Raw genomic sequence first — 27702 nt, 5'->3', positions numbered from 1 at the left:
ATATAAATATATATATATACGTATATAATTCATATATATATATATATTTAAAATGCCAGCCAATGGGCGTTGAACACGAAGCGTGCGAGCACACGAAGCACAAAAAAGGCAAAAAAAAAAAAAAGCGAGAAAGCAAATCAAATAAAATATGCAAAATATACAAAAACAAACACACGCACACACACACACGCGCACACACACATAGGCTTTAGTTTAGTTGTTGTTATTGGCTGCGCACATGTCAACCAGCGGCAACAACAACAACAACAACAACAGCAACAACAGCTGCTGCTGCTGCTGCAGGAGGCCTACAAACAACAACTATTCGAGCTGCATATTAAAAATGCGTTCGTAGCGCCGCCTACTGCGTGACGTCACCAGCAACAACAACAACGACAACAACGAGAAGAGCAACAACAACAACAACGAGAAGAGCAACAATAACAGCTCGCATTTTGCATTTCCTCTTTGGCCCGCTGCACATCTTTCTGCTTAATGCTTTTGCTGTTTTCTTCTTTTTTTTTTTTTTTGCTGCTCGTTCTTGTTGTTGTTGTTGTTGTTGCGCTCAAAAGTTTTTGCTCTTTTTGGCCTTGCCAATGAGCGCCGTCGTCTAAGAGAGCGCCGCAGCAATGCTCGGCTCGGCACGCTCTCTCCCTCTCGCTCGCGCTCACACGCGCTGTTGTTAGTCTCGTGAAAGTGGAAGGTGAGTGGGGTGGGGGGGGGAGAGTTCGCCTCTCACCTTAACTGCTTGACTGCTCTGTTCGTGTAGGGAGCGAGCGCCAAGCTTGCGCGCTCGCTCACACCCGTTGCGCTGGTCGCCTGTTGGCTCGCATTGAGGGCGTGGCCAAGTGCTGTAGTTTTTCTGTGCTCTTTTCGCAGTAGTTGGGCTAAGCAGCAGCAACAGCAGCAGCAGCAGCAGGAGTGGCAGCAACAACAATAACGGTGAATGGCTGCAATAAGCTGAAGATTGCCGTCGTCGGGGGTTGCACTAAAAACTATTTGCAACATTTTCTTACTGGACCAAATGCTGCAGCTTCTCTCTTTCTTTCCGGCCAAAAGAATGCGCCTCTTCTCGTTGTTGTTGTTGTTGTTGTTGTTGTTGTTCGTGTTGTTGCAACAACTGCTGCTGCACTCGGCCTGTTTTGTAGTAGGCGCAATTTTAGGTTATGCGTGTCTTGACGTTATTCGCGATTTTTATGTATTTGCCTTATTGGCTCGTCTGCTGCTTGCCCCCTTCCTACCGCTCTCTCTCTCTCCTAGGGCCCACAATTCGCATGGCAAATGCAAGACAGCAGCTGTCTGCTATGAAAGCTGAACGTGATTTAAATAGTTGTTGGATGAAAAATTATTAATTAACTTAAGTTGCGACAAGATCGCACAAGTTGCAATAATTAGCAAAGAGAGCGCGCGCACACTTGACGCTCTCTTAAGCCATCAAAGGCCGGCTGCTCTTAAGACGTCGCAGCGGGCAACGCGTCGAATTCGCCGCAAGCAACCGGAATAACAAATGTGTGTGTTTTGGCGGCGCTCTCTCTCGCGCGCGCGTTCGCTCTCACGCTCTCTGTGGCGCTCGCGCTCACGCAGCGATACGGCAGCGACGCCGGCAGCGCAGCGACGCCGAGTTTCGAGTTTCATTCATTGTATCTGTTAGATACTTTTGCCGAGCAATCAGTTCGTATTTAACTTTCGTCGTGAATGCAACGCAACGTTTTGTGAGCAGCGTACGCAAAAAGCCAGAGAACAACAACAACAACAACAACAACAATAACAACAATAATAAACGAATGTGCTGCTAAACATTGTCGTCGCCGTCGTCGTTGTCGTCGTCGTGTGTGTGTGTGAATGAAACAACAAACAACAACAAATAAGAAATTAAATATAAATACAAATAGAAACAACATAATGTGTTGCACGCGCTGCACAAACTAAACACTCAACAACAACAACAACAAATGTGCGTCAAGCAAAACTTGGAAAAGTACGTGGAAAACTCAGTCAGCTTTGTGTATGTTGAATTTGTATTTGTTAAGCCATAACAAAAATGTTGTATAATTATGATGATTATTATAATAATTGACAAATAACAGCGTAACGTAACGTAACGCAACGCAACGTAAGGCCAAGAGACGTCACGTCACGTCACGTAAACTTGCATTTAATTGCCGCATGAAAATCGATGCGGCATTTATAAATAAAACATGTCCATATATTTATGTGACAAATTATACATATTTATATGTGTTTATTTATGTGTATAAATTATATATTTATATACATATATATGTATATATATATATATATATATATATTTATATGCTTGTATATCTATAAATTATCGAGGCGCCTTTGCGCACATTTTGCCAGCTCCTTTTGCTGTTCTACGCCAAGAAATTGTAATTTATAAATTTATAACGTGTGCACAGCCCCCCCTCCCCCTCCACCCTTCCCCACCACCGCACACCACTCTCTCTCTCGCACACACACACACACACACATAGAGCGCGCCAGTCTGGCTCGTAAAAAGTGTTTTTTGGGCGCTCAGCAAAACTTACGCGCCGCATCCTGTTTGCAGCTCCTTGTTGCTGCCGCGTCTTGGCCGGGCGCGCCAAAAAACACCACACACACACACACACACACAGCTGTTGGCCATAAAATGGCTGGCAGCACAAGCTGGGGCCCAGGCGAACGGCAACAACTTGTGTAATTTATTATTTGCCTGCATAAATAATAAATAAGCGTAAATAAATAAATACAAAATATATATTTATATATGCGCGCAAACACACACACACACACACACACACAGGCAAAGGTGCGCGCTGCTGTCAAGCAACAACAACAACAACAACAACGAATGTGCTGTGCAAACTTCGCAGGACTCGTAAATTAAATAAATAAAAATAATAAATATTAATATAAAAAAAAAGCGACAAATAAAAAAAAAAAACGAAGCACAAGTTTGACTGCTGCGTGGATAAGTGTGTGTGTGTGTGTGTGTGTGGGCGTGTGTGTGTGTGTGTGTGTGTGTGTGTGTGTGTGCCTGTATGTGTGTTGTGTGTGTGTGTGTGCGTGTGTTGTTATTGCTGCCGCAGCCGGCTCTTGCCTTTCTTTTTATTTTTAATGTGCATATTTTCGTTTTATTTTATTTTATTTGTTTTTTTTTTTTTTTTGTTCTTGCCGCGCTTCAATTTTAATTTTTATTTTTATGCCGCGCAACAGCTGCGCGCATTATAAATAATTAATCAAAAAACAACAACAACAACAACAACAACGATAAGGAAGCGCTGCCAGGCTCGGCCTCAGTTTTCAGTTTTCAGTTTTTGGTTTCAGAAAAACTTGAAAAAAAAAAATATATTGCCAAACAGGAAATGGTCAAAGCAGCAAAATCAACAATAACAACAACAACAACAAATAACATAAACAATAAAAAAGAAATACAACAGAAAAATATAAAATAACATATAAATATTTTTGCGCGTTTTATTTGTTTATTTTATTGGGTTTGTTGCCTTGTTGTTGTTGTTTGTTGTTGTTGTTGTTGTTGCTTTGCTTTTCCCGAGAAGCATTAAATTTAAGGCGCAAAAACAACAACAACAATAAATAAAAGTTATAATGGCAAAGCAGCCACAGCAACAACAACAAGAAGAAGGCAAAAGTTGCCAGCAACAACAATAAATAAAATAATAATAAAAAAAAACAGTTCGCAGCGTATATTTTCTTATGGCAATTGTTGTTGTTGTTGGAGCGCCAAATTGGGCAGCATTCTGCATAATAAATATAATAATAATAAGAAGAAGAAGAAGCAGTGAGAAGGAAGGGCAAGCCGAAGTACAAATACACTTCAAATAAATGGAGATGGGAAAAGATGTTAGAGACAAGCTTTTTCTGCGTCCGATTGTTTCCATTCCATTCTATATTATAAAGTTGTGCGCGATTTGAGATAGTTTTACAGTTAGGTGAGCCGATTTTTGAAGTTCTTATATAGTGAAACATAAAATTCACTTCTCCAAAGATGCGTTCTATAGAGCCATATGCTATAAATATTACGACATATTTACTTAACTGAAAAGTACGCTTCATATTCTAGTTTTATAGAAAGGAAAAGCTATATGCACTTCCCTGTTGATGCTGATCCAGAATATATATACATAGCCCTGGCAAAAGCATAATTATTTTCTATGAATTAAAGAAAATGTATCTATATATCACGAGTGCCCAATATTTCTACAGGATCGAATTTTTGGAACATGTCAAAACACATTTAACTTAAAAAAAAATGCGTGACACGCCAAATGGGTAATACCCTCTGGATAGGGCATATCCAGAAAGAGAGACGCCTCTCCGCAGTCGGCAGATTTAATTGGAATGAAATAATAAACATAAAACAAGAGAGTCGCAGTCGCAAAAGAAGCAGCAAAAGAAATACAATAACAATAATAATAAAAATAAATTAATTTTATGGCTGACTGTGTTTGCATTGCCACACACACACACACACACACACACACACACACGCACACACACACACGCACACTCGCACACACACACGCACACACTCTGTGCGACAAAGTGAAACATTTCTGCAGACCTCCCACACGCAGTTAGACATGCGCCCCGGCCCCCGCCCCCACCCATCGAACGCAACAGCCGCAACAAAATAAATTTATTTAAATGCCCAGCTATACACATACATGCACATATGCACATACATAAATATATTAATATATGTATGGGCATACATATACGCATTTATTTAAATAAATATAATTACGCAAATGTGCTGAGCGGCCATAAATAATAATATTTAATTAAATATAAATGTATTCCACTTGTTTATAAAGCGACGCAGACTGAAACACAAATGAAATGAAAAGATAATATATATATATATATATGCAGATACACAGCAGATAAAACAGATAATACTATATATACATATATATATGTATGTTTGTCTGTGCGGAGCAATAATTGTTTGGAAAATCTCTATAATAAATTAGGCTGAAATGAAACATAAATAAATGTGCGCTTAGCTAATAAAATAATAATTTGCCAGGGGCGGGGGGGGCAGAGGCAGAGACAAAGACAGATGAGTGGGGCGTGGGAGGCGGAGTGGAAGGCGGAGCGGGCGTAGGCTGAGCAGAGGCTACACTTGCAGCAAATGAACAGAAATGAAGAGAGAGAGAGAGGGAGAAAGAGGAAGAGAGAAAGAGAGAGAGAAGGGCAGAGAGAGAGAGAGAGAGAGAGAGAGAAAGAGGGAGAGTACCTAGAATGCTGGCCTTATTAAATAGAGCTATGCAAGAGAACAAGAGACTATAGACAAAAGAAGTTGCTGGTTCAAACCTCATAGGAAATGGCCATATTAGAGAGATTTACTAAGATCTTACTTCTATTAACTTAAAACCTATTAAGCAGAGCTTGCTAAATGCGCCAGCATAATGTTACTGAGACAGTCGAACTAGAAAAGTTGCTGGTTCAAATCTAAGAGCTGTATTTAGTATGATCTAACTCTTAGTACTCTATTTAATTTGTAAAACTACCTAGCCATAAGAGCTGACTAAATGTTGCTGGGGCAATTGCAGGCAAAAAGTTGCTGGTTCAAACGCAGATTATTTGTCAGCCATAAATACGACTTTATAGTTCAATAATAATTATAATAAAAAGCAATCTCGACAGAAATATTAAAATAAATTAAAATATGTGAGAAAAGTGTGAGAGTTTTTTCCTCTTCTTCTTCTTGATTTTGCATTGAAACTTTTACTTATCTTTATTTATTTGTAAGATTTCCGTTTGTTCAGCGATTTCACTGAAATTAACGAATTTGCATTTTGTGTGTGTGTGTTTTTTTTTCTGTCTTATTGCAGCTGAAAACGAGAGAAACAACCGCAACAACAATTTCTCTGCTGAGAGAAAAAAAGCTGTAAAATGTGCTAAATAATTGAGAAATAGAAAAACAAAACTCTGAAAGAAACGAACTCTGTCAAAGTAAAAGCAAAGCCGCAGAACTATGGATATGACCAAGGACATCATGGATTTTGAAAGGAAGCTCGAGAGCGAGCAGTACGAGCCCAGCGACTACACAATGGTTAATGCCGAGATACCAAAGCAGCCGGAAGTGCAGCCGGAAACGGACACGGAAAGGGCCTACGAAATGGTCAACAAAACATTGGACGAAGCTCCAAACGAACAGCTGTCGTCCGCCGAGCAGCAACAGGCGCAGGCACGGGAGCTGGAGGTCAAGCTGGAGGAGGAGCAGCTGGAGAAGCCGACGAGCGTGCTCCATGAACAGCCACTGACGCCGCCGCCACGTCCACTCACCTCCAGCGAGGTGGTGGGCCACAGCGAGCCGCTCGATCCAGAGCTGCGCGTCCAGCTGAGCGCCAAGAAATCCCGCTCGCTGCCCGTCTCCCCGCAGCCGCTGGTCGCGCACAATTTGGCGGCCATTGGACTCTTTGAATTTGGTCAGACGCGCGCCAAGATGATGCAGCAGGAGCAGAAGACCAAGCTTGGCCAGAAATTGACCCCAGTGGGAGTCGGAGTTGGTCTGGGCATGGGCAAGAGCTCGCCGGCGGACAATCAACAGTTCTGCCTGAGATGGAATAATTACCAGTCGAACCTGACGAACGTCTTTGACGAGCTGTTGCAAAACGAATCCTTCGTGGACGTGACGCTCGCCTGCGAGGGTCAGTCCATCAAGGCGCACAAAATGGTTCTGTCCGCCTGCTCCCCCTACTTTCAAGCGCTGTTCTACGATAATCCCTGCCAGCATCCGATTATCATTATGCGCGACGTCAACTGGTGCGATCTGAAGGCCTTGGTGGAGTTTATGTACAAGGGCGAGATCAATGTGTGCCAGGATCAGATTAATCCGCTGCTAAAGGTCGCCGAGACGCTCAAGATACGCGGCCTGGCCGAGGTTAGCGCCGGATCGAGCGCCGCCGCCGCCTCGGGTGGCCTTGGAGGCGCCTCGCTGCTGCCCGAGCAGCGCATGACCGTCTACGACGAGGACGAGGATGAGGATGAGCTCGCCGCAGCTGCGGCCATACTGAGAGCCAGCGAGGAGGACCAGGATGAACATGTGGCGCCCAAACGCGCTCGGCTGCTGGCCAAGCTGCGTGCCGGCGACTCGGCGCTGGATCTCAATCAGCGCCAGCGCAAACGCTCCCGCGACGGTAGCTATGCCACGCCCAGCCCGCTGCCGCTGCGCGCCGAGTCACCGCAGCGTACGCCCAGCGCAGGCGCCGGCCTCGGCCAAAGCCAGCCGCTTTCCATGACCACATCGACAATTGTGCGCAATCCGTTCGCATCGCCCAATCCGCAGGCCCTGCAGCAGCAGCCCGGCTGCACCTCCAGCGCGTCCAGCAGCGGCAGCAGCTCGGCCGCCTCCACAGCCGGCAACTCGGCCAACTCCTGCTCCAGCTCCAACTCCAACTCGGGTGGCTCCTCGGCTGCTAATGCCTATCGTAGCTGCTCGCCGGCCCCACCGCCGCCGCCGCCCGCGGCGCACAGCAATGGCTCCGCCGCGGCACTCAGCTCGCCCACCGGCAAGAACCAAGGCTCGGCTGGCGCTGCGCAGGCGCAGCTGCCGCCGCACATGGCCGCCGCCGTGGCCGCTGCAGCACATCATGCCTCGGCATCGGCCTCGGTCCCGCCGCCGCCGCCCAGCGCCTCGTCCATGCACCATCATGCGGCCGCCGCCGCCGCCCAACAGCTGGCTGCCCAGCATCAGCTGGCCCACTCGCACGCGGCCATGGCCAGCGCCCTGGGCGCTTCCCTCGCCGCAGCCGCAGCTGGCGGCGCCGCTGCCCCGGCCGTTGGAGGCAACAGCGCTTCCTCGGTGGGCGGGCATCACGATGACATGGAAATCAAGCCGGAAATTGCCGAGATGATACGCGAAGAGGAGCGGGTGAGTTGACTACCAATTGAATATATATTTAAAATAAGACTCGCAGAGAAAAACAACTTAATTCAAGTCGAAAGTTGATATAAATCAGAAAGAATATTCTTCAATTATTGGGGAGAAACAATCTGAGACTTGGATATAATTAAAAAAAAATAGGCAGATACGCACTTGAAACAATAGAGTTCCACAGATCTTAGCTTAAGTTGTGGATTAACAAAAAAGTTCTTAAAATAAGCGAAAAAGATTTGCTTTGAGAACTTGTAATCTTATATGAAATGAACATAGTTTGATTACTTCAATTATTTACATAATGGGAAATTTGAAGAAAGGTTCCTTAAATAAGAAAAACTAACTAGGATTAAGTGGGATAGGAAATAAACAAAGAACATTTGAGCAGGCGCGACTTGCTCTAAATGAATTCCAAGATATATCCACGCACTTATAAATTTCAGTTCTGATATTATTTAATTAAGTACGAACATTTCTGAGTCTTAGATCAAGTAGAAAATACTTGATTAAAGAAGTTGCATGCTTAAAATAATAGAAACTACAACAGTTCATCATTCGAAATGCAGTTTATTTATGTCTTGTGTTTCTAATTTTGAGAATTGAATTCACATCGTATATTCTTCAAGCAACTGAGCTTGAATTTGAATTAAGTAGAAAATTTTTATTTTAAGAATTTGCATACTTGCATTAATGCAAATACAAGAGTTCCTAGTTCTAGCATTGCATTCTAACCTTGTGTTTACGAATGAAGGAATAAGAAATAAAAGCAGAAAATAAAAAAAAATATAAAGAAAATAAAGACTTTGATTAAGTACAAAATGCTTAATTCATTTGCATACGTAAGCGTAAAGTGTTGACAATGGAAGCAAAACATTTTAACAAAAAATAAAACAAAATGAAAATAGGAAATTGACTCCCAAGAGAAGTTTTTCGCTTTCTCGATTATTCTGCAGATTATTAGCCTGTACCTCGAGTCAGCTAAATTTCTAATATATTTCATGTCTTATATCCAATCAAAAGCAAATGTTTGTCATTTTTAGGAAATATTTAATTGCATTCTCTGTTTTGGGCTAAAAGAAGTCAAAGCTGAGAAACCAGGAGGGATTCGTCAAATAAAAATTGTGATAACAGAACAATATATCTGCCTTTTAAAAAAGGAAAAGATTAATCAGCAGAATTTTCCGAATGATTTTGCCGCTTCATTCTACTTTTCACTTAATTGATAAGAATTGGGGCGCCTCATTTATTTGCCAGAAACATTTCTATTTCTTTTAGTACAAAGTTCTTAAAAATTGATTTGATTAACGATTCGCGAGTAATAATTGCTTAAATTAAAAATTATAATCTTGATAACCGTCAATTTATATTGTTATGGCTACTTGAGCTGGACCTAATCAGTTAATAGATTAATATATACAGATTATAATTAACTAATTGGCTAATTAATTCCACGAAAGAATGCCAAAAAACTAGCCAAGTACATTGTACCCCAATTGGAACTATGCAAAACATATATATTTATATATATATATTTATGTACATGTTTGTGTGTGTGTGTGTGTGTGTGTGTGTGTGTGGCTTGGCATTTGGACCGATTGCTCAGTTGGCCAAAGGGGCATGCGATCGAGTTGAATTATTTTTACATAATGCGCATACGCCGCGTGTGACCAAAAAATCAACAAACAAACAAACGGCAAAATAGGAAAAGTGCATAAATGCATGTCTATTACATCGAATTAACACAACAACAACATCGACAACAACAACTGCAACAACATTGGTTGTTATTTCTATTAGATTGCAAATTAAAGCCGATTTTCTATTTGTATAAGAAACTGCGCTGCAGTCGAAAGTGCGGTGAGGGGGGAGGGGGCCTAGCCTAGGCTCTACTCGGCCTGGGTGCCACTGGGGTCTTGACATTAACTGCGTCAACGATTTGAAAAAATAATTCAACATTTAATGCTAATGACGTCAAATTGCGCAATGCACGCATCCAGCAAAGAAAATGGGCATTAGACGAAGAAAACAACAAAAGCAGCAACAAATAAAACATTAAAATTAGTTAAACAAATGACGAAAAAAAATTGATGGCAATGCAAACAAAAGCGGCGCAAATATTTGTCTCGTGTCTCGTTTAACTCAAGGAGTTGCATTGGTTTTTCTATAATTTCAACTAATGCGGCTTTGATTCCACTTTGATTGCGCCCCACCAAATGCAACGCTGTATGCACTGCGAGAAAAACTAAGCAAGAAAATTTATAGAAAATTTAATAGAAGCTGAGCAAAGTCTGTTGAAATTGTTGCAATTAGCATTTAATCAGGCATATTTTTTGTGGATACAGATAAAGAAAGATACCTATATCTATCTATATAGATATATAAAAAGACATAGATAAGAATATAGATATAGATATAATATCAATATAGAGCGCAATTATGTCGCAACATCTGGCCTCGAGTCTAGAGCAAAGAAAAATATATCAATGCAATATATTTGATTTAAGGATATATTCAAGATATGATCTTGCACTCATAATCCTATATTAGAAGATTTTTGTTCAATATTTTGCTTGTGGGAAGTTTTGATTATTATTATTTATATATATACATATATTATTCCGATGCATATTCAATATTTGACTAACCCGAGTCTGACTCGAGCTTGGTCTAAGCTATTTTATAAATATTATTCATGGAGTTTGCGCTTAATTATATATATTAAAAATTAATCATACATAATCACAGCTAAGTGTGTAGACCTTTTCTTTGAGTGTACTTTGGCTGCTGACTCGTCAATATTTTAAATATTATTTGAGTTAGTTTCAAACTTGCAGCAAAGATTATTTTATGTAAACGGCTTGACATTGAGTTTTGAATGCTTTGTTTTTGCTTTGACTTGTTTTTCCTTTTGTTGTTATATTTTTTTCATATTATTTTTTTTGCTCTTAAGAATGCATTTTTTTCTTGTTTTTGTAAGTATTTCTATATCTATTTGTATTTGTTTTTGTTTGATTTGTGGCATAAATAATGCATATATGCGTCGCTGTCGCCGAGTGGTGTGTGTGTGTGTGTGTGTGTGTGAGAGTGTGTGTGTTGTGGCTTATGAATATGAATGCTGAGCTGTGGATATTCATGGATAGAAACAAAGTATTCAATATGTAGCAGCAGCAGCAGCTGCTGCATAATTGAGACTTGCTCGCAAGAGGAGGGGGCACAAGGCATAGGCAGTCGACGGAAGGGGAAGGGGAAGGGGAGGGGGGGGGGGGGGGTTCAGAAAAAACGATGGCAACCATTTTCTTCATTTTTGCGCTTAATTATCTTTTTGCTGGCGCAATTTACTGTTGCTCTGTTAATTTATTGAAATGAAATCAAGAGAAAATTGTAAAAACAGAAAGAAAAAACAATATAAATAAAACAAAGCAAACGAGGCAGAAGAAGTGGAAGAAGCAGAGAAAAAGTCAAAGTTTTTGGGTGGAACAAAAATATGAAAACTTGCAAAAGTCGCGTTGTTGTCGCCCTCATCATCATCATTGGGGAAATCCCCGTGGTGGCCAGCAGACCCACCGCCTCCCCTTGCCCCGCCCCTTACAATCATGCACAGTCAACAGACGTGCGGAAATGCGTGCAGGTGCCAGTTGTTGGCCAAAAAACTGAGCGCCTATTACTTAATAGAGTCGCAACTTTGCCAAAGCAGTTGCTCTCTGAACTCGCCTGAGAGCGAGCGGGAAATTTATAGAGTGAGAGAGCGAGAGCTTCATTTCATTCACAAGAAATTTTGTACTCCAAACACACACTCGCACACACTCGCAGGCACACACGCACACACAGCGTGCTGAGAGCGCTGACATACCAGGCACTCAGCAAAAGTTACGCGAAGTAGCAAAAGCTGCGGCTGCTGTGAATAAGTAGCTCGTCGTGGGGGAGGGGGGTGTGTCTGTTGTGCCTGGCATCTGTGTAATACATTTGCTAGCCAGTTCTTGTCTCGCTCTCTTCCTCTCCCACTCCCCCTCTTCGACTCTCCGTCAACTTGTGCTCGCCGTGTTTACACATCATTTTGTGTGACGCTCACTTGAGTTCCTTGACTTTTTGGTGGATTCTCCTAGCAAGGCGCCTGTGTGTGCATACCACGTCTCAAAGCTTATAAAGGGCATATCAGCTTAGCTGCTTGAGTAGTTGTTGAGCTAAATTGGGAACTGGTTAACTGGGTTTCTTAACATAATTTAAAATCACATTTTCTTTCAGATTCGAGAAATAGGCAACGTCGAATTATTTATAAATAAATATATTTTTATATGTGCGGAACACTTTACAACAGTAAACATTTCCGTTTGTTTGTTTAAAGTTTCATATCATGTATTCTTCGCACTGTTTACAGGGCATATCAGGTGCTATCATTCACGTTTGCAGCTCCTTTTTGGTTTTTCTTTTATGCCAAGCAATTGTTTTTGCAAGAAAATTACTGAAAATTGCCAAGTGCGGAAAAGTTCTTTGACAGCTCAGCGAGCAGCTGGCTAGTAACAGAGACAGAGCGAAAGAGAGACAGAGAGAGGGGGAGAGAGAGGAGGGGAGAGCAAACATTTCTCTTTGTCTCGTGTATTAGTCATAACTGTAATGTGCGAGTCGCAGTGTCTGCAGCTTGTGTTTAAGCCAAGATGTCGATTTATGCAAAGCAGGTTGCTTGAACTCCCGAGTCCAGAGCTCAGAGCGGAGGTCATTAGCTACTTGTTGAGAGTAGAGCCCCGGTCTTGGGGATCGTGAGAATCGGTTTTTGGGGGTCTTGGGAGGTCTTGCAGGCCTCTGCGATGTCAACTGTTTCCGGACTGTGTCGAACTGTGGAGTCGGCTCATTAGGCCGCTTTGATTGATTCCCCCCTCAGCTCGGCCAACAAATAAATCAAATTTATGTTCGGGGCTTTAACATAAAAAATTTCGAATCTAACCGGCAAAGACCACCGAGTGTGAAAGAATATCAGTCGGTAGGGGTTTATTTTTGGGTTTTCCTCTTATCGGCTTAATAAAATTTTAAGTATTTTCTAGCTTTTATATATTCTATTTTTTTATTATTATTATTTGGGCAAAGATCTGGTTAGAAATCTTGCTCTTATGCAATCGAGCAGGAAACAAATGCGAACTAAAATTTATGGCACCCTTTCGATAATTTGTTGTGCATTAGCTCTCTGCTTTTTCACCTAGAAAGCGCCATAAAAAGTCAAATATAACGAATTTGTACTCGAGAAATAAATAACTAATTTATTTTATTGCGGGGCAAAAGGCAAGAAATTGAAGAAAAAAGTAAAGACAAAATAATAACAATAAAAAGTAAACGGATGTGTATTAAAAAGCCCGATAGATCTTATCGGGCCAGAACTAATACACAATATAATAATAATAACAATTTGTAATCTTGGGTTTTTGTGTTGATTTCAGCCTTTTGAAAGTAATTTCGCTGATAAGATTCTAGCCCACAGTCGCTGTTTCTCCATTAAATATTATATATGTGTACTTTATGACCAGACACCTCAGCTCAGCTCAGCTCAGCTCAACTGAGCTCCTCCAGGCAAAATATGTACTATGTATAGTTGCCCGTGTACAATGTAGTTTTTTTTTTTTGGGGGTAGAAATAAAGAACACGATACCAGCTAATCGGGAGGCCATTAAATGTGCTAGTTTAAACATTTCCATTGTCATAGATTCGACGCGAATGACTTGAAATAATTTATCTTTAGACCGTAACGCAATTTACAGCTCAACGGTGATTGTTTAAATAAAAACCGATTATATGTTGTGCCCATAAAGGTTATATAAATACAGGTCTTCATATTTACGTCAATGTCGTGCTATTTGTGGCTTAAATAAAAACAATAATTATCTAGGCCGTAAATACACAAAAACAAATAACTTCAATTAGAAAGTCTATTTTCGGCCACAAAATATCTTCCATAGTAGGATTCGTCTTTTACAAGTCATCGGTATTTGGCAACAGTTCTTTGGGTCTTTTTTCAATTTCCCCGATAAGCTTTGGGTTTTTGTCGCAAAGCGGCGATTTCTATTGTCAACCATTCGTTTTATTGACATGCGGAACTAGTTCTTTGAGTCAGCTTTAGGTAGAATTCACCACAACTACATTCATTTAGTTTTCTTTTTAATTTTCTCAATTTGTATTTAATTTCCGTTGGCTTTCATTATATTTTATGGCACTTGAAGTGTGTTGTTAATCTTTGGTTAGACTTAAATTTCATTGTTTCTATTCCATTTCGTTCCATTGCATTTATTGCCGCTTGGAACTAGTTCCCTGCGACGGAAATAAAATGAAAACATTCTTAATCATTTCCATTTTTCATTGTGTTTTATATTATTCTCGTACGCTTCGTTCCGTTAAGTGAAAATTACGTTTCACTTAATACAATCTTATGGCCTATCTCCATTTGTTTCATTTTAAAATTGTATCCTTTCTTTCGACTTAATTTCTACTTTCAGTCTATGAAATATTCTTTTTCAGTTAATTCCAATTTAGTTGAAGCCGCTTGCAACTAATTTTCTATTGAATGTGTACTTGCCTGATAATATTTATTAAAGTAACCTGAAGCATTAAGTCATTCCATTAGGTCTCATGCTTGTTCCATTGCATCAATTCCATTTAATTGAAAAAACTTCCATGTGTGGCTTTTCGTTGACTACTTCCAATATAATATATATATCATCCTGACTTTTCTTTTAATTGCCGGCTTCCTGACACCTCATTCTCTGCGCACAGTCTTAAGATCTTCTGTTTGGGTCGTTGGCCGCCACAAAGACAATTTCCATTGGCAGCAAATTGAAGACAGCAACAACAACATTCACATTCACATTTTCAAGGCACATTCACATTCACATTCATTTACATCTCCATCTCCAGCTCCAGCTCCAACTCGATTTCCAGCGACTCGCGCGTCATTTGTTTTCGCTGGGTCGGCTGCGCGTTAAGTTTTGTTATATTTGTCATTTTCATTTGTCATTTTCATTTGTTATTTTCATTTTCATTTATTTGACTGCCTTTCATTATATTTTATTTATTTATACTCCACATTTATTGTAGGGTACACACATTTCTATGTGTCGTTAGTTCAGTTGGCGGCGACGACGACGACGAAGTCGGTGACTGTTGTCTTTATGACGATGATGATAATGACGACGATGATGACGATGATGATGATGATAATGATGATTATTATTATTGCCGTTGTCCGTTGTTGTTGTTGTTGTTGTAGTTGCTGTTGTGTTTTCATTGTACGAAGACATAAGAAAATTATAGGTATCTGCCCTTATGGCGCAGCGCAGCGAAGCGAAACAATAAAATATAAAATAAAATATGTACGAGTATGTTTACGCAATTACAAACAAACAGACAAACAGATCAACAACAACACACACACACACACACACACAAGCACACAGACACAGATAGAGGCAAGCTGAGCAGCGCGCTTGCAACTGCCACAAGAGTCGAGTCGAGTCGCAGTTGCTGCTGCTGCTTCTCTTGGAGATGAGGCCTGACTCGAGCGATATAATATTTATAACTGGCAGCAGCAGCAGGTGACGCTGGCCTGGTACAGTTACACACACACACACACACACACACACACACACACACACACACACACACACACACACACACACACACACACACACACACACACACACACAGACACAGACGAGCGCGTGCTCTGTCTCGTGTATCTTATAGATACTTTTTGGCTGGCATCTCTCGCACAATTAAAGACAGTCGAAAAATGGTTGGGCATAGGCAACTGCAACTGCTGGAAAATTGTTACCCTCGCACCAATTTTCTTTAAACATAACATAACAAAATATAATATTAAGGTGCCAACATTTGCGCAACATTTGAGCATTATGCTGGGCGTGGCGCATAAATTATATGTATGTAACACAATTTGAACAAAATAAAAGCCAATTGCTTAGTTATTATTTATAGACATAATTTTGTTTGCCGGCTTATGGATTAGATATTAATATCTTTATAGATTATAACTATATAAAAAGTTTGCTTAAAGCGATTTGTTAAGGCCAAAGAATACCCTTTTTTCTTATTTAATTCTCAGTTTTGATATCAAAGTTGATTTGCTAACAAATTATATAAAATTTGAACCAGCGACTTCTCGCTTACTGGTTCAAATCTCCGAAAAATGTGCTAAAACGCAGCCTATCGGGTAGATATTATATTTATAGCGCATACATTAAACTTTGTCAAGTTGTTAAAAGCTAGTCTCACGAGCTCGTCTTGAGATATTGTCGCAGCACTTTGATGGCGGTAAATTATATAGTTTGCCAGCTGTTGAGCACGTTTTGCTCCATTTTCGGCCAGAAGTAGCACTCTAAATAGCTAATTTTTAGTGTTTTCCTTTTGCACTTTGCTGCTGCATCATCACATCGCCCACATCGTGCGAGGACAAACAGCGTCGAATGCTGCGTAAAAAAGGACAACGTGCAAAGTAAACGCCTCTAATTTGGCATTAGCTAAAAAAAAAGCCCTAACTGCACTTGGGCCGCATATTAGCCAAATGCGTCAGCAGCAGCAGGCGTACAGCACAGGAGTACAGCACACAGAGCCTGGGCGCACATAATTGTGATGCATTCGCACCCCGCTTCCCCCCTTTCCTTTACAAGCGAGCACGTGAAGCGCATTTACAGCTGGAAAACTCTTTGGGCGAGAGTGGGGTGGGGCTCGACAAGTGGCGCGGCTGTCTTTATGCAAAAGCAATTTGCTGGAAATGTTCGATTTGCCAGAGCCCATTCACTCGACTGGGGTTCCTTTCCAGTTGTTTGACGCTGCGGTCGACTATCAGGCAGAGCCTTGTGCATATCCTTTTGTGTGGCACTGTACACACACACACACACACACACACACGCGTGCAGTTGGCGCCAAGTGTGCGTATAATTTGGCTTGAAATTAGCTTACATCAGCTACGTTTGCTGCCCGGCCAACTGGGCTCGAGTGGCCAGGAGAGTGCAGCACAAAGAGCTCCTTGTTCACAGCTCACAGGTGTAAGATCTGGCTGGGAGTGCCCGACTAAAAGATACCCTGTTTCCAAGGCCAAGCTACTGTAACGAACATTCCATGTCATACCTTCCCTTTGTCCCATGCTTTTTAGGATTAAGACTGTCTTAAGTAACTCGGGAGCTTATAGTCCGATCTTTATGAAATTTTCAGAGCCTTAATATGGCATATAAAATGGGTTGTATCCCAAAGCACAAGCCTTTAACTACAGAAATAACTTTCTTTTGCCATTTTGTACGAAATGTGAGCAATATTTGAAAAATGAAATATTTATAGCCTGCATAAGCCCTACAAAAACCTACCTAACTAGCTTGGCATATCCCGCTTTTCTAGTTCTCGAGTTATTTTCAACTCAGTTTTTTAGTTCTAGGCATTTTGTGTTATTGCTGTGTAGCGATTTTGTCTGTTTATTTATCAATGACTGTTTAGTCGCGTCTGTAAATAAAATATTTGTACCTAATGTCCGTTCGCCTTTGAAGTTTCCACTGCACGCGTTTGTGTTTAGTCGAAACGGGGCGGGCGGTCGGCCGGCTGTGCAGGGGGCGTGTCAGTTTCGTTTGATGCATCTTCCAGCATGCAGCTCGAATGTTGTTGCTGTTGTTGTTGTGTGCGTTTGATTTGTTATTTTATTACTTTACGAATTTTAACACATCTGCTGCAAATGCATTTGTAAATTATTAAATGCATCTTGTGGACTCGCGAGCTGAAGGGAAGAGCGAAGAGCGAGGGGAGGGGGGCAGCAGGCATCAAACAAACACATGTAAATGGCATGTTTGGCCAGTTGCTCAGCGTGTAGCTATGTATCTGTATTTGTAGCTGTAGCTCGAGTATCTGTATCTGTAGCTCGAGTATCTGTATCTGTATCTCTAGCTCTGTGTGTGCGCGCATATCAATATTTATTGCTCTGTGTACTGTGCGCTACAACAACAACAAAAACAACAACAAGCCGCGTTTGCCTTAGTAAAATTCTGTTTTCATTATTTATTTCTTTTACTTTTGCCGCTCGCTCTTTGTTTTTTTCTCGAATTCAGAGTTGCCTTTTTTGAATGCATTTCTTTATTTAGTCTACCCTCGCACCCCCGCATCGCAGCGCATCTCTGGGTCTGGCTCTGGCGAAGATCTGTTAAATAAATCGAATCATCTGTGCCTCATCCGCATTGCCGTCGAAATGCTGCTGCTGGCGTTTCCTCCCTGCAGCTAGTGCTGCGTGTAATTATTACGATTCTGGATATATAATTTGTAAAGCGAAACATATGTTCGTATTTGGTTTTTAATGTATTTTCCTGCATTTTCTATTTGTTGTTGTTGTTGCTTTTGTTGTTGCTGCTGCCCTGCTGCTGCATTTGTTATTTATGTATTTTATTAGTTGTGCTGCGTGGGGGCATTTTTATGGCAGCAGCAGCAAAGACTGCATTTACTTGTGCTCGAAATTGTTTAGAAAGTTATTCCAAGACGTTTCCTCAAATGGTTTTCCTTTACTCAGCCCCGCCCCGCCCAACAACTTTTCGAGTGCCTCGCCTGCACATGGCTAAGCCAAACACTTTTTTTATGCTTGCCAAGGGCCCCACTCGGGAAATATTTAATTGAGCATTACGACATTTTGGATGCTGTATCTACGGATCAGACCGTGTACAAAATGGCATCAGACATAAAAATCGCTTCAGTTTTGGCATAGTTATAAAAGATTATTGGACAGTATGGATAGCTAATATTTACGCAGAACAAAACAATTTCGACGTAGGAATAATCGGCAGAGTAAATCATGAAGAAACAAACATAAAAATCATACTTGTTTTGGCAGTTTAAAGTCTGGGTAGGATGTTTTAGGAAGTGGAGGAATCTATTGCTAGAAAAGAAATTTTTCCATATGAATACTATTTGTATGCAAAAATATATCTTGCTAAAGTTAAATGGATTTAATATAGAATCAGGAAGTTATGTTAGTTGCAATGACTGGAAACCTGGTGAAGGGTTCTTGACTAATTTTGAGAAATGTTAAATCCTGTACGTCTCAAGAATACCTGGCATGCAATTGCTAATGGGCCACCCGCGCATGAATAGCAAATGGGTCGAGTATAAAACTAGCTGTATCTGTGAGATCTACACACAAGGCTTACACACCTGCCGCTGTCCCAGCCCCTGTATCTGCGCCCTAGCTTGGCCCTGCAACGTCTCACCTGGCTCACCTGTGCACAAAAATGCAAATGCAAGACTAAATACACTCGATGTCTGCGACGTTGTTGTCGCCGTCGTCGTCTTGGCTGGAGAGGTAAACAAAAACAAAAAACTATCGTATTTACAATATTTGCTTAACGAATACATTTTCAACTCAATATTTATTTAACTGTAACGCCAAAGTCAATAGGGAACAAAAATGCTTAAACAAGGCAGATAAAACGCAGCAGCAGCAACAACAACAACAACAACCACTTGACCACGCCCCTTGGCTAAATTGACACCGTTCATAGAAATATGATGGATTCTTGGGGCCAGCTGCCGAGATGCTGTCCATGCCCCACCTGACGACTGCACGGCAGCAACAGTTGCTGCCGTTTCTGCTGCTGTCAACGCACTTTTTGGTGTCAGTGTGCGAGTCGTCTATTTGTCTGGCGGCGACGTGCGACGCCGCATTAATTCTTGGGCAATATTTATAGTTGTATTTTGTCAAATATTTGCACAGTTTGTTTTGCCCGCTGCCAAAGACATTTATCAAGCCAGGTCCGCTGTTGCATTTGCCATTTATTTACAACGTTCGCCGCGTGCTAATTGCAGCCGCTGCCGTTTGTCATTTTGTGGCTGCAGATACAGATACAAGTATCTACAGCTACAGCTACAGATACAGATACAGATACAGCTGCAGATACATGTGTGTATCTTCATCTTAAGGCTGGCATTCGCTGTTCATTCATTATATTGTCGCGTGGTCTGTTTGTCTCCGTCTCTCTCTGTGTGTGTGTGTGTGAGGTCAAATTTACTTTATTAATTTCAACAGCAGCCCGACTATAAATTCAAATATATTTCGCAAAAATGTGTGTGTTGTGTATTTCACAAAATTGAATATTAAATGCCGGCTAATTTTTATTCAGCATGTGGCAGCCGCTTCTGCCACACGCACAAATCGTTTTTCGAAAGACATTTATAATAGATGGTATTTTAAAAATACTAAAGATATATGGCCCGTGTTTCTTTTTAGTCTAGTGTTCATATATATCAAACCGCAAACTACACGCATAGGCAGAGGCCTGCGCATAATTCAATTTTGACAAAACACATTTGAACAACACAATCTTACACTTAGCGAAAAAAGGGGTGTGATGCTGGCGCGTGGAATGCGAATGCATGCGGGCTTTTCAGGGATTGACTCAAGTGAAAAATAAATAAAATAAAAACCCTTGAAAAACGTTTATGCAATGGAAAAAGGCACTCAAATAGACTTTGCTAAATTAGATTAAATATCAAACAAAATAAATTGGAAAAATGCATTTTACAATTATTAGATCAAATTTGCTGCCTTGCAGAGGATATTATAATTTTGTCATAAAATATGTTAGGCATAGAAGAAGACATCTGCGACCCCATAAAGTCTATATATTCCCGATCAGCATAAATAGCCCAGCTATTAATTCTAGGCGAACTAATCTCTCAGTTTTAAAAATAACGTCTTGAAACTTTGCATACTTCTGCCTTAATGTTACAGGAAGTTTATCTATCGTAACTGGTTAGATCGGACAACTATACTACACAGCTACTACTTGCTGCTTAGATATGAGCCAAATCTTAACATGATCGACCATATTATAAAGCGAAAAATGAGTTTTTGTATGACAAAATATTTTGTTTTTCAAAATAATTTTAAGATTCTGGCAATGTAACATAAGCTATAGCTCTCATAATACAAATCTTTTAATCAGCTTTAGATCTGGCGATCTTTTTCAATGTTTGTACTTAATTTAATTTACATAGTCTTGATATTTTCTTCAAGTGCACTTAGCTAAGCAATTAATTATAACAATATTAGACAGATTAATTAATGTTAAGTTTTGTAAACTTAGCTGCAACTTTCAATTTGTTTTTATTGCAGTGTATACACACACACACACACGTACACACACATGTCTCTCAGCGTTTTGCAAGCTGTCGTAATTTGTTTAGAGCGCAAAAGTTTTTCCAGGAATAAATTGTAGTTTTCATGTGCGCAACAATTAATTAAAAATTTTTTTGATATATATATATATATATATATAAACATATCTATACATATATAAATGGCTGCCTAAAAAGCAATATGTGTATGTCTCGAGCTGATTAATAACGAGAAACTGAACAAAACTAAATAAATGTCTGCGCAGAGCTATAATTAAATTTATGTGGCTGAGTCACAATTGTGCTGAATTGACGCCAACTTGGTCAATGGTCTATATCTATGTCTATGTCAGACTTATATGTTGTGTATATAGTTATATATGAATATTATATATACTCTAGCTAGATGATATATTTGTAATGAAGTTGAGAATACGCTGCGTCAGCGCACTGTAATTTAGCTGTCCGCTGCAGATACAAATGTATCTTTAGTCGCCAGCGTAATGAATAGTATTTATTTTTAATTCACATGTTTGTGGGTCCACAGCACATGACTAAGTTTTTCATATGTATAATATATTTATTTGGTTTTTTTTTTTACTTTTCAATTTGTATTTTTTTTTTTCATTTATTTTCCAAACCGAAATCTGAGCACATTTATGCTTGATATTTGCTCTTGCATTTGTTCAAATAGCATATTTAATTATTCTCTTAATAAATTTTGTATTTTTCTTCGCTTTTTTGTTGTTGTTGTTGTTGGCTTTTTTTTCGGCTCGCTCGAACAGCGAACAGGTCTTTGAACTGTATTTGCATGTGCGCCAGATACAAGATACAAAATCCGTAGCTGAAGGCGGCACACGCTGCTCTCCCCTTCTCTCCCACCCAGCCGCCCACTCTCCTCGTCCGGCTCTCTCACGCTCTCGCTTTGCACGGACGAGTTATTAAAGTTTTATGTAAATGTGCATAATTATTTCAAATTGTATTCTAAATTTATAGTTAGCAATGGAAAAAACATTTTTATCTTTTTTTGTTGACTAAGCGACTTGTTCGGTAAACGGGGTCGGGGTCGCGATTTGTGGGGGAGGGGGAGGCGATTCGCTTTGAGGAAACGATTGTTTGTAAATTTTTGCGATTCCTCGGCTGATTCATGTCATCGGCTTAAAACTGAAATTGGTTTATTAGTGTTAAATATGGCCGTGTCGCGGGGTGTGCCACAAAAACATTTTGTGAGTCAACTTAAGAGCTCTTTTAAATAATGATATAATAAATTGCCGCCGAGTTGTCCGCCCGAGCACAATTGATATATGCCCAAGCCGAATAACTGAATGTGACCCAAAAAAAAAAAAAATAAATATATATAACAAACAAAAAGCTGGCATAGAACTTGTCATTAAAGTGATAAAAGACCCTCTAATTAAGTGGCCAGAGAAAGTTTACATATATACTTTAATTATTTAGAGAACGGAAAAAAAATTGTAATTTACGTTCTTTAACTATATAATTAAGCATATTTTTGTAATTTAAGATGTGGCGCAGGCGCTCGGTTCAATTAAAAGCAAACACTAGCTGCAGTTATTAAATAAAAGGGGAAAGGCATTAAGCCGAAAGTTGAATACCCTTGAGGACTTAGAAAAGACAGGATTTTTACTGCGAACTCTCGCTTATAGGTTCAATGCTTGAAAAAATAATTCGATTATATAAAAATTGAAAATTTCAGCTGAGTTTGAACCGGCGACGTCTCGCTTTTGGGTTAGACGCTCAGACGAAAAACCATACAAGGATTATCCTAATTCCGTTCTACTTTAACCCAAATGAAAGCCTCTGTGAATATCTGAATATCTGAAAATATTTCCAGCTGCATTCTATCAGCATTATATGACTCATATGCCAAAAGCTAGTAATATTCCTAAACACCCAACGCAAGGGTATCAAAGAGTTATGTGTTACAAAGAGAAAGAATAAAGACAAGGCAGACATTTTTAAAATAATATAAAGTGGGCAATACTTTGATGACTGCTCTCTGTAATTAAATACTATACATTTAATACATTTTTATATGGCAGAGTGTCTGAGTTCCAGCGTCTAATAAAATATGAGTCTGTTTTTTTTTCTTCTGCCTCTTCAAGCCTGCTTTCATATTGTGTGTGTGTGTGTGTGTGTGTGAGTTTGTATTGAGATTGTGTGGTGGTGTAATTTTTATAGTTTTAATTAATGGTTTTTATTGTTGTTGCCTGAGTTTTTCTTTGGAGGGTGCGTCACTTTTCCATGTATGTCTAATGTGTTTTCCATTTGCCCCTCAAGCAGCCCGCTGCCTTTTCTTTTATCTGTCTTTTTGTCGGTCAGCCGAATTACATTTGTAATTATATTCATTGTACTTATGCATAGCTTACTATATGTATATATAGATATTTATTTATTAGTCACGATGAGTTTGCATTTTGCGGATGCTTTTCTTCGTGTGCAACGCTGGGCTTGGCTTACATTTTGGGCTGAAATTCGTATTTTTTTATGTGAACAATAAATGTTCCCAACTTGTCTTTGATATGTATATATAAATTATATTTAGCTTTGTTGCTTTATGCGATTTGTTTAATTTATTTAAATGTTAATATTTATAAATCAAATTTCGATTACATGTGTTCTGAAATCTCGCCTTGAGTTGTGGATATATATATATATATATACATACATATATATATGCATGTTTAGCTGTTTATTAGCGGCACGTTTTTATACCCCTTAAGAGGCGTGCTGAGAAGAGCGGGTATGTTGCCCACAGGCTTGATATGTAACCACATAAATTCTTATTAAAATTGATCAAAGAGAAACTTGGCCTAAACACTTGAAATATTTAGCCACATTTTCTATGCACAGTTGTTGTCTTTGTCTTCAAATCTTGCTGCCTGGCTTACAGGGCAGGTCTTTTACATATTACAGGATATTTACGAGTCGTGCTTGGGGTAGTTAGCATTCGTTTTCTGTCGCTTTGTGTGTGTTTATTTGCATTAATTATTTATTTGCTCGTTTGGCAGTTTGCGCGCATGCGCAAATGTTATAAAAATAAATGTAAAAAATACAAAAATAACACAAAAGATACAAAAAAAAGAACAACAAACGGCAACGAAATGTTTAAAATTTATTTTAATATACTTTTTGCCTGTGGCACGAGGAGAGATCTTGGGGAATATTGTTGTTGCTCTTGTTGCTATTCACTTCTATTAGTGAGAATTAGTTGTATTGTTGTTGCTGTTGTTGTTGTTGTTGCTGTTGTTGTTGTTGTTGTAGCCTATTTGCATTGACGACGGCGTGTGGCGGCTGTCTAATCAAATCAAACTTCGTGGAGTTTAAAAATAGCGGCATTTTGATTGATACGCTCTTTGGGATTGTTGTCGAATTCCAGCTCGAGATCGAGCTCGACTTGTTGTTGTGCATATGCTGAGCTAATTATATAACATCGGGGGGTGCGCACTGACCTAATGAGCCATAAGAGATCTATTTATAATAAATAAAACAAAAAGCCACAACCGACTTTCGAACCTTTGCTAAATGAAAGCCTTTCAATTGCTTTTTCTTTTTGGCCTTTTTATAACTCTGAAAATTATCTTGAGTTCCATAGCTTTTAGGGTACACACGACGTTTATGACGCCGCGTTTCGAGTGTGACAAAAACATCACAATAAAATAATAAAATTTTATTTAATTAAAATAAAAACATAAACGTACAACATTGTCAACTGAAATGTATTTAGAGCATTTCAGAGTATTCGGGACACGCAGTTTACACGATTCGGGTCGCGCAACGCCGGTTTATTTCCTCTAGTACAATAATACAGCAAAATATTAAAGATTTGCGGCCACCCCCCACAAAATGGGCACATAAAATGTAGATAGCTGACGCAGCCCCATAAAATGTATCTAAACAGTCGCCATGGCGTATTTATTAATCAAGACTATCTTGTTATTGTATATTTATTTTGTTGTTGTTGTTGTTGTCATAGTGCGTAGCATATTTTCGTCAATGTTTACTAATAGAATTTAATTTATTTAAATTTAAAATAATAAAAAGTAACAAACTCATGCAGCTAGCGCACAAATGCGAGACCCTAAAAATTAAATTCATATATTTTTATTATTTTATGGATATATAATATGTATATGTATACTATATATATATAACTTTCTGAATAAAGCGATATAATTTATGCCCAATTTGAAAGGCCGAAAGAGACATGAAATATAAATTGTTTGTATAAAAATAAGCCACAGCAGCAAATACGAAAGACTCTAACTCTGCTTCTTTGCGCTGAAACAAATAACAAACATAAAAAGCAAATTACAGAAAATTTATAAATAATAAAACTAAAACGTGTCTGCATAAATTAATTAATAAGTCAATTTCAAATTCGAAACCCGAGCGAAGACAAAGCCAAGCACCGCATCCGATATGTTTTCAGGTTTATTTTTATTATCTCTTTTATTATTGCGATTTCTTGTCGCCGAAACTGTTTGTGTGAATTATGAATGCGAGACGCTGATTAAGTAGAAGGATAACCCATTAAGAGCTGTAGATCAGAGCTGCTTAAAGCGAAAATATATTCAGCTAAATATTGGTCAACTATCTGTTTATGCAAAGGTGCGTCACGATGGGACAGAGAGAGAGAGAGAGAGAGAGAGAGGGAGAGTAAGGAAAGCAACTATCGAGAACTTGTTGTCGAAAAGTCAATTAAAAAATATATCGATAAATATGTGCTATCAGAAGAAATCGATATCTAAATTAAATCAAAAGCCATCATGAATACAAGCTAATACAAGTTATCGATTAACTGATATATCGTGTATATCGACAATTATCGATAAAAAGTGAAAGCACGAACATTGGCAAAAAAGATAGAAAAAAAGACTTGTTAGCAAAATTTTTTGCCAGCTGTATAAATCTGAGCATCTTCTATTTATGATAAATTTTTATGGTTTTTATAGCCAACTTAATAGCCGTTCCGTTTCGTTTCGTTCCCTTCCCGTTTCGTTCCCTGAGCCGCTTTTGCCGAGTGCTTTTGACGCATTCTCTGTAATTGGTGTGCCATAAAAAAAAATACAATTTTATAAAGAAAATAAACATAAAAAAGAAAAGATATACGCAAATCCATAATAAAATAAAATACGCATGAGCTTCGGGCGAGATGAGCAGAGACAACAGAAACTTAGACAAATAGCTACTAAAAGATATTCAAACAACAAGAACAACAGCAAAAACAACAGCAACAATGGCAAAATACTATTACAAGAGAGCCTTCCAGCAATGTGGCTCATTAAAAATAAATAAAAAGGCCAGGCCAGAAACAATCGAGCATTTTGTTTGTTGAAATAACAATGTTAAGTCCATAAAGACAGGCACACATATATATATAAATTTATATATATAAATTTATATATATTTATGGTCAGATATATATAGATTTAAGGCGTATATTAAGTAAAAATTACAAAAGGCGCGACTGCTTAAATAAACTTGAGCCCAAGACTTGTGAATTTCTAAAGCCAACTTGTGAACACAGCTGCCACGCCCTCTAACACACTGTCTTTTGTGGCCCGAACTGAGAGTGACTGTAGTTTCCCAGCCGCACAGCAACAATTTAAAGTGAAAAAATCAAATGGTATTTGATTTATTTCGTGCGTGGCCAAAAATAAAAAATGCAAACAATCCGAGAGAGTAGCAAGATCTACGGTACGACGAAGACTTAATACCCTGGCAGACATTTCCCCTTTGACAGATAGGTGAGAATTGTGCAGATCTTTCTTATGATATAGTGGCCCAATATAAGGCTCAACTTTGTCAAAGTCAGCTTAATATACAAAAAGCTTTCTATATCAGAAGCAACTTTTCGAGCGATCGTTCCTCTGACGGGTATATCATATATTTGTTCGATATGCTGATCGAGAATATATATACTTTATGAAGTCGAAGACGCCATCTTCTATGCGTTACACATTTCATGACAACATTATAATATTCTCTACAAGCGCTGAAAAGAGCTAAGAGAAAAAACTTTTAAATTTATTTTTGGCATTTATATTTATATTATTAATTTGAGCTGCGCGTGTTGAGGTAGTTATTGCTGTTGTTGTTGTTGTTGTTGTTGTTGCTGGTTTTTATTCACAATGATTCACTTATTAAACGCTGCCATTTATTATTATTATTTATTTCGAGCGTTTATGTAATGCCTCGCTTTTCAACAAAAATTTGCTCAGCACAATGCCGCCCCTCATCCTCACCCTTCTTTTTTTTTTTGTTTATAATTAAGCAGAAAAAGCGTATTTCTTAATTATTTATTTTATTATTGTTTATTTTTAAATGGGCTACAGACAATTTCCTGCACTTGAAGCGAAACAAATAAAAATGACGCAGCCTTTTGTTGTTGTTGCTGTTGTTGTTGCTGTTGCTGTTGATTCTACAACCTTGTTGCTGTGTGTATATATAGTATATAGATATATAGATATATGCGTACACAATATTTAGAGGCACAAATCTTTATTGAAATGCAAACATCAGCTAATGCTCCATAAGCTATATATTTCGCTTTTGAGAAAATTATTTTATGGCTCGCACAAAAGGCAATTTTTATTTAATTACTAAAAAAAAAAAACTAAACAAAACAA

General features: G+C 39.1%; 1 protein-coding gene across 3 annotated transcripts in view; it reads left to right on the top strand.

The window, feature by feature from the left end:
- The first annotated feature begins 1684 nt into the window (after positions 1-1684).
- The window catches only part of bab2 (bric a brac 2), a 39912-nt gene continuing 13894 nt past the window's right edge, over positions 1685-27702 (top strand). For 2 of the 3 annotated variants that reach the window (XM_032435513.2, XM_032435510.2), the window contains exons 1-2: positions 1685-2005; positions 5865-7906. In XM_032435513.2, coding sequence (XP_032291404.1) covers positions 6008-7906 — 1899 coding nt within the window. In that variant the 5' untranslated portion in view covers positions 1685-2005; positions 5865-6007. The remainder of the gene's footprint in view (positions 2006-5864; positions 7907-27702) is intronic. The other variant, XM_032435511.2, reaches the window with a different exon arrangement.

Source organism: Drosophila virilis, chromosome 3 (genome assembly GCF_030788295.1).
Source record: "Drosophila virilis strain 15010-1051.87 chromosome 3, Dvir_AGI_RSII-ME, whole genome shotgun sequence".
NCBI classification, from domain to species: Eukaryota; Metazoa; Arthropoda; class Insecta; order Diptera; family Drosophilidae; genus Drosophila; species Drosophila virilis.
The sequence above is the reverse complement of the archived record's forward strand: the minus strand, read 5'-3'. Positions and strand labels throughout refer to the sequence as shown.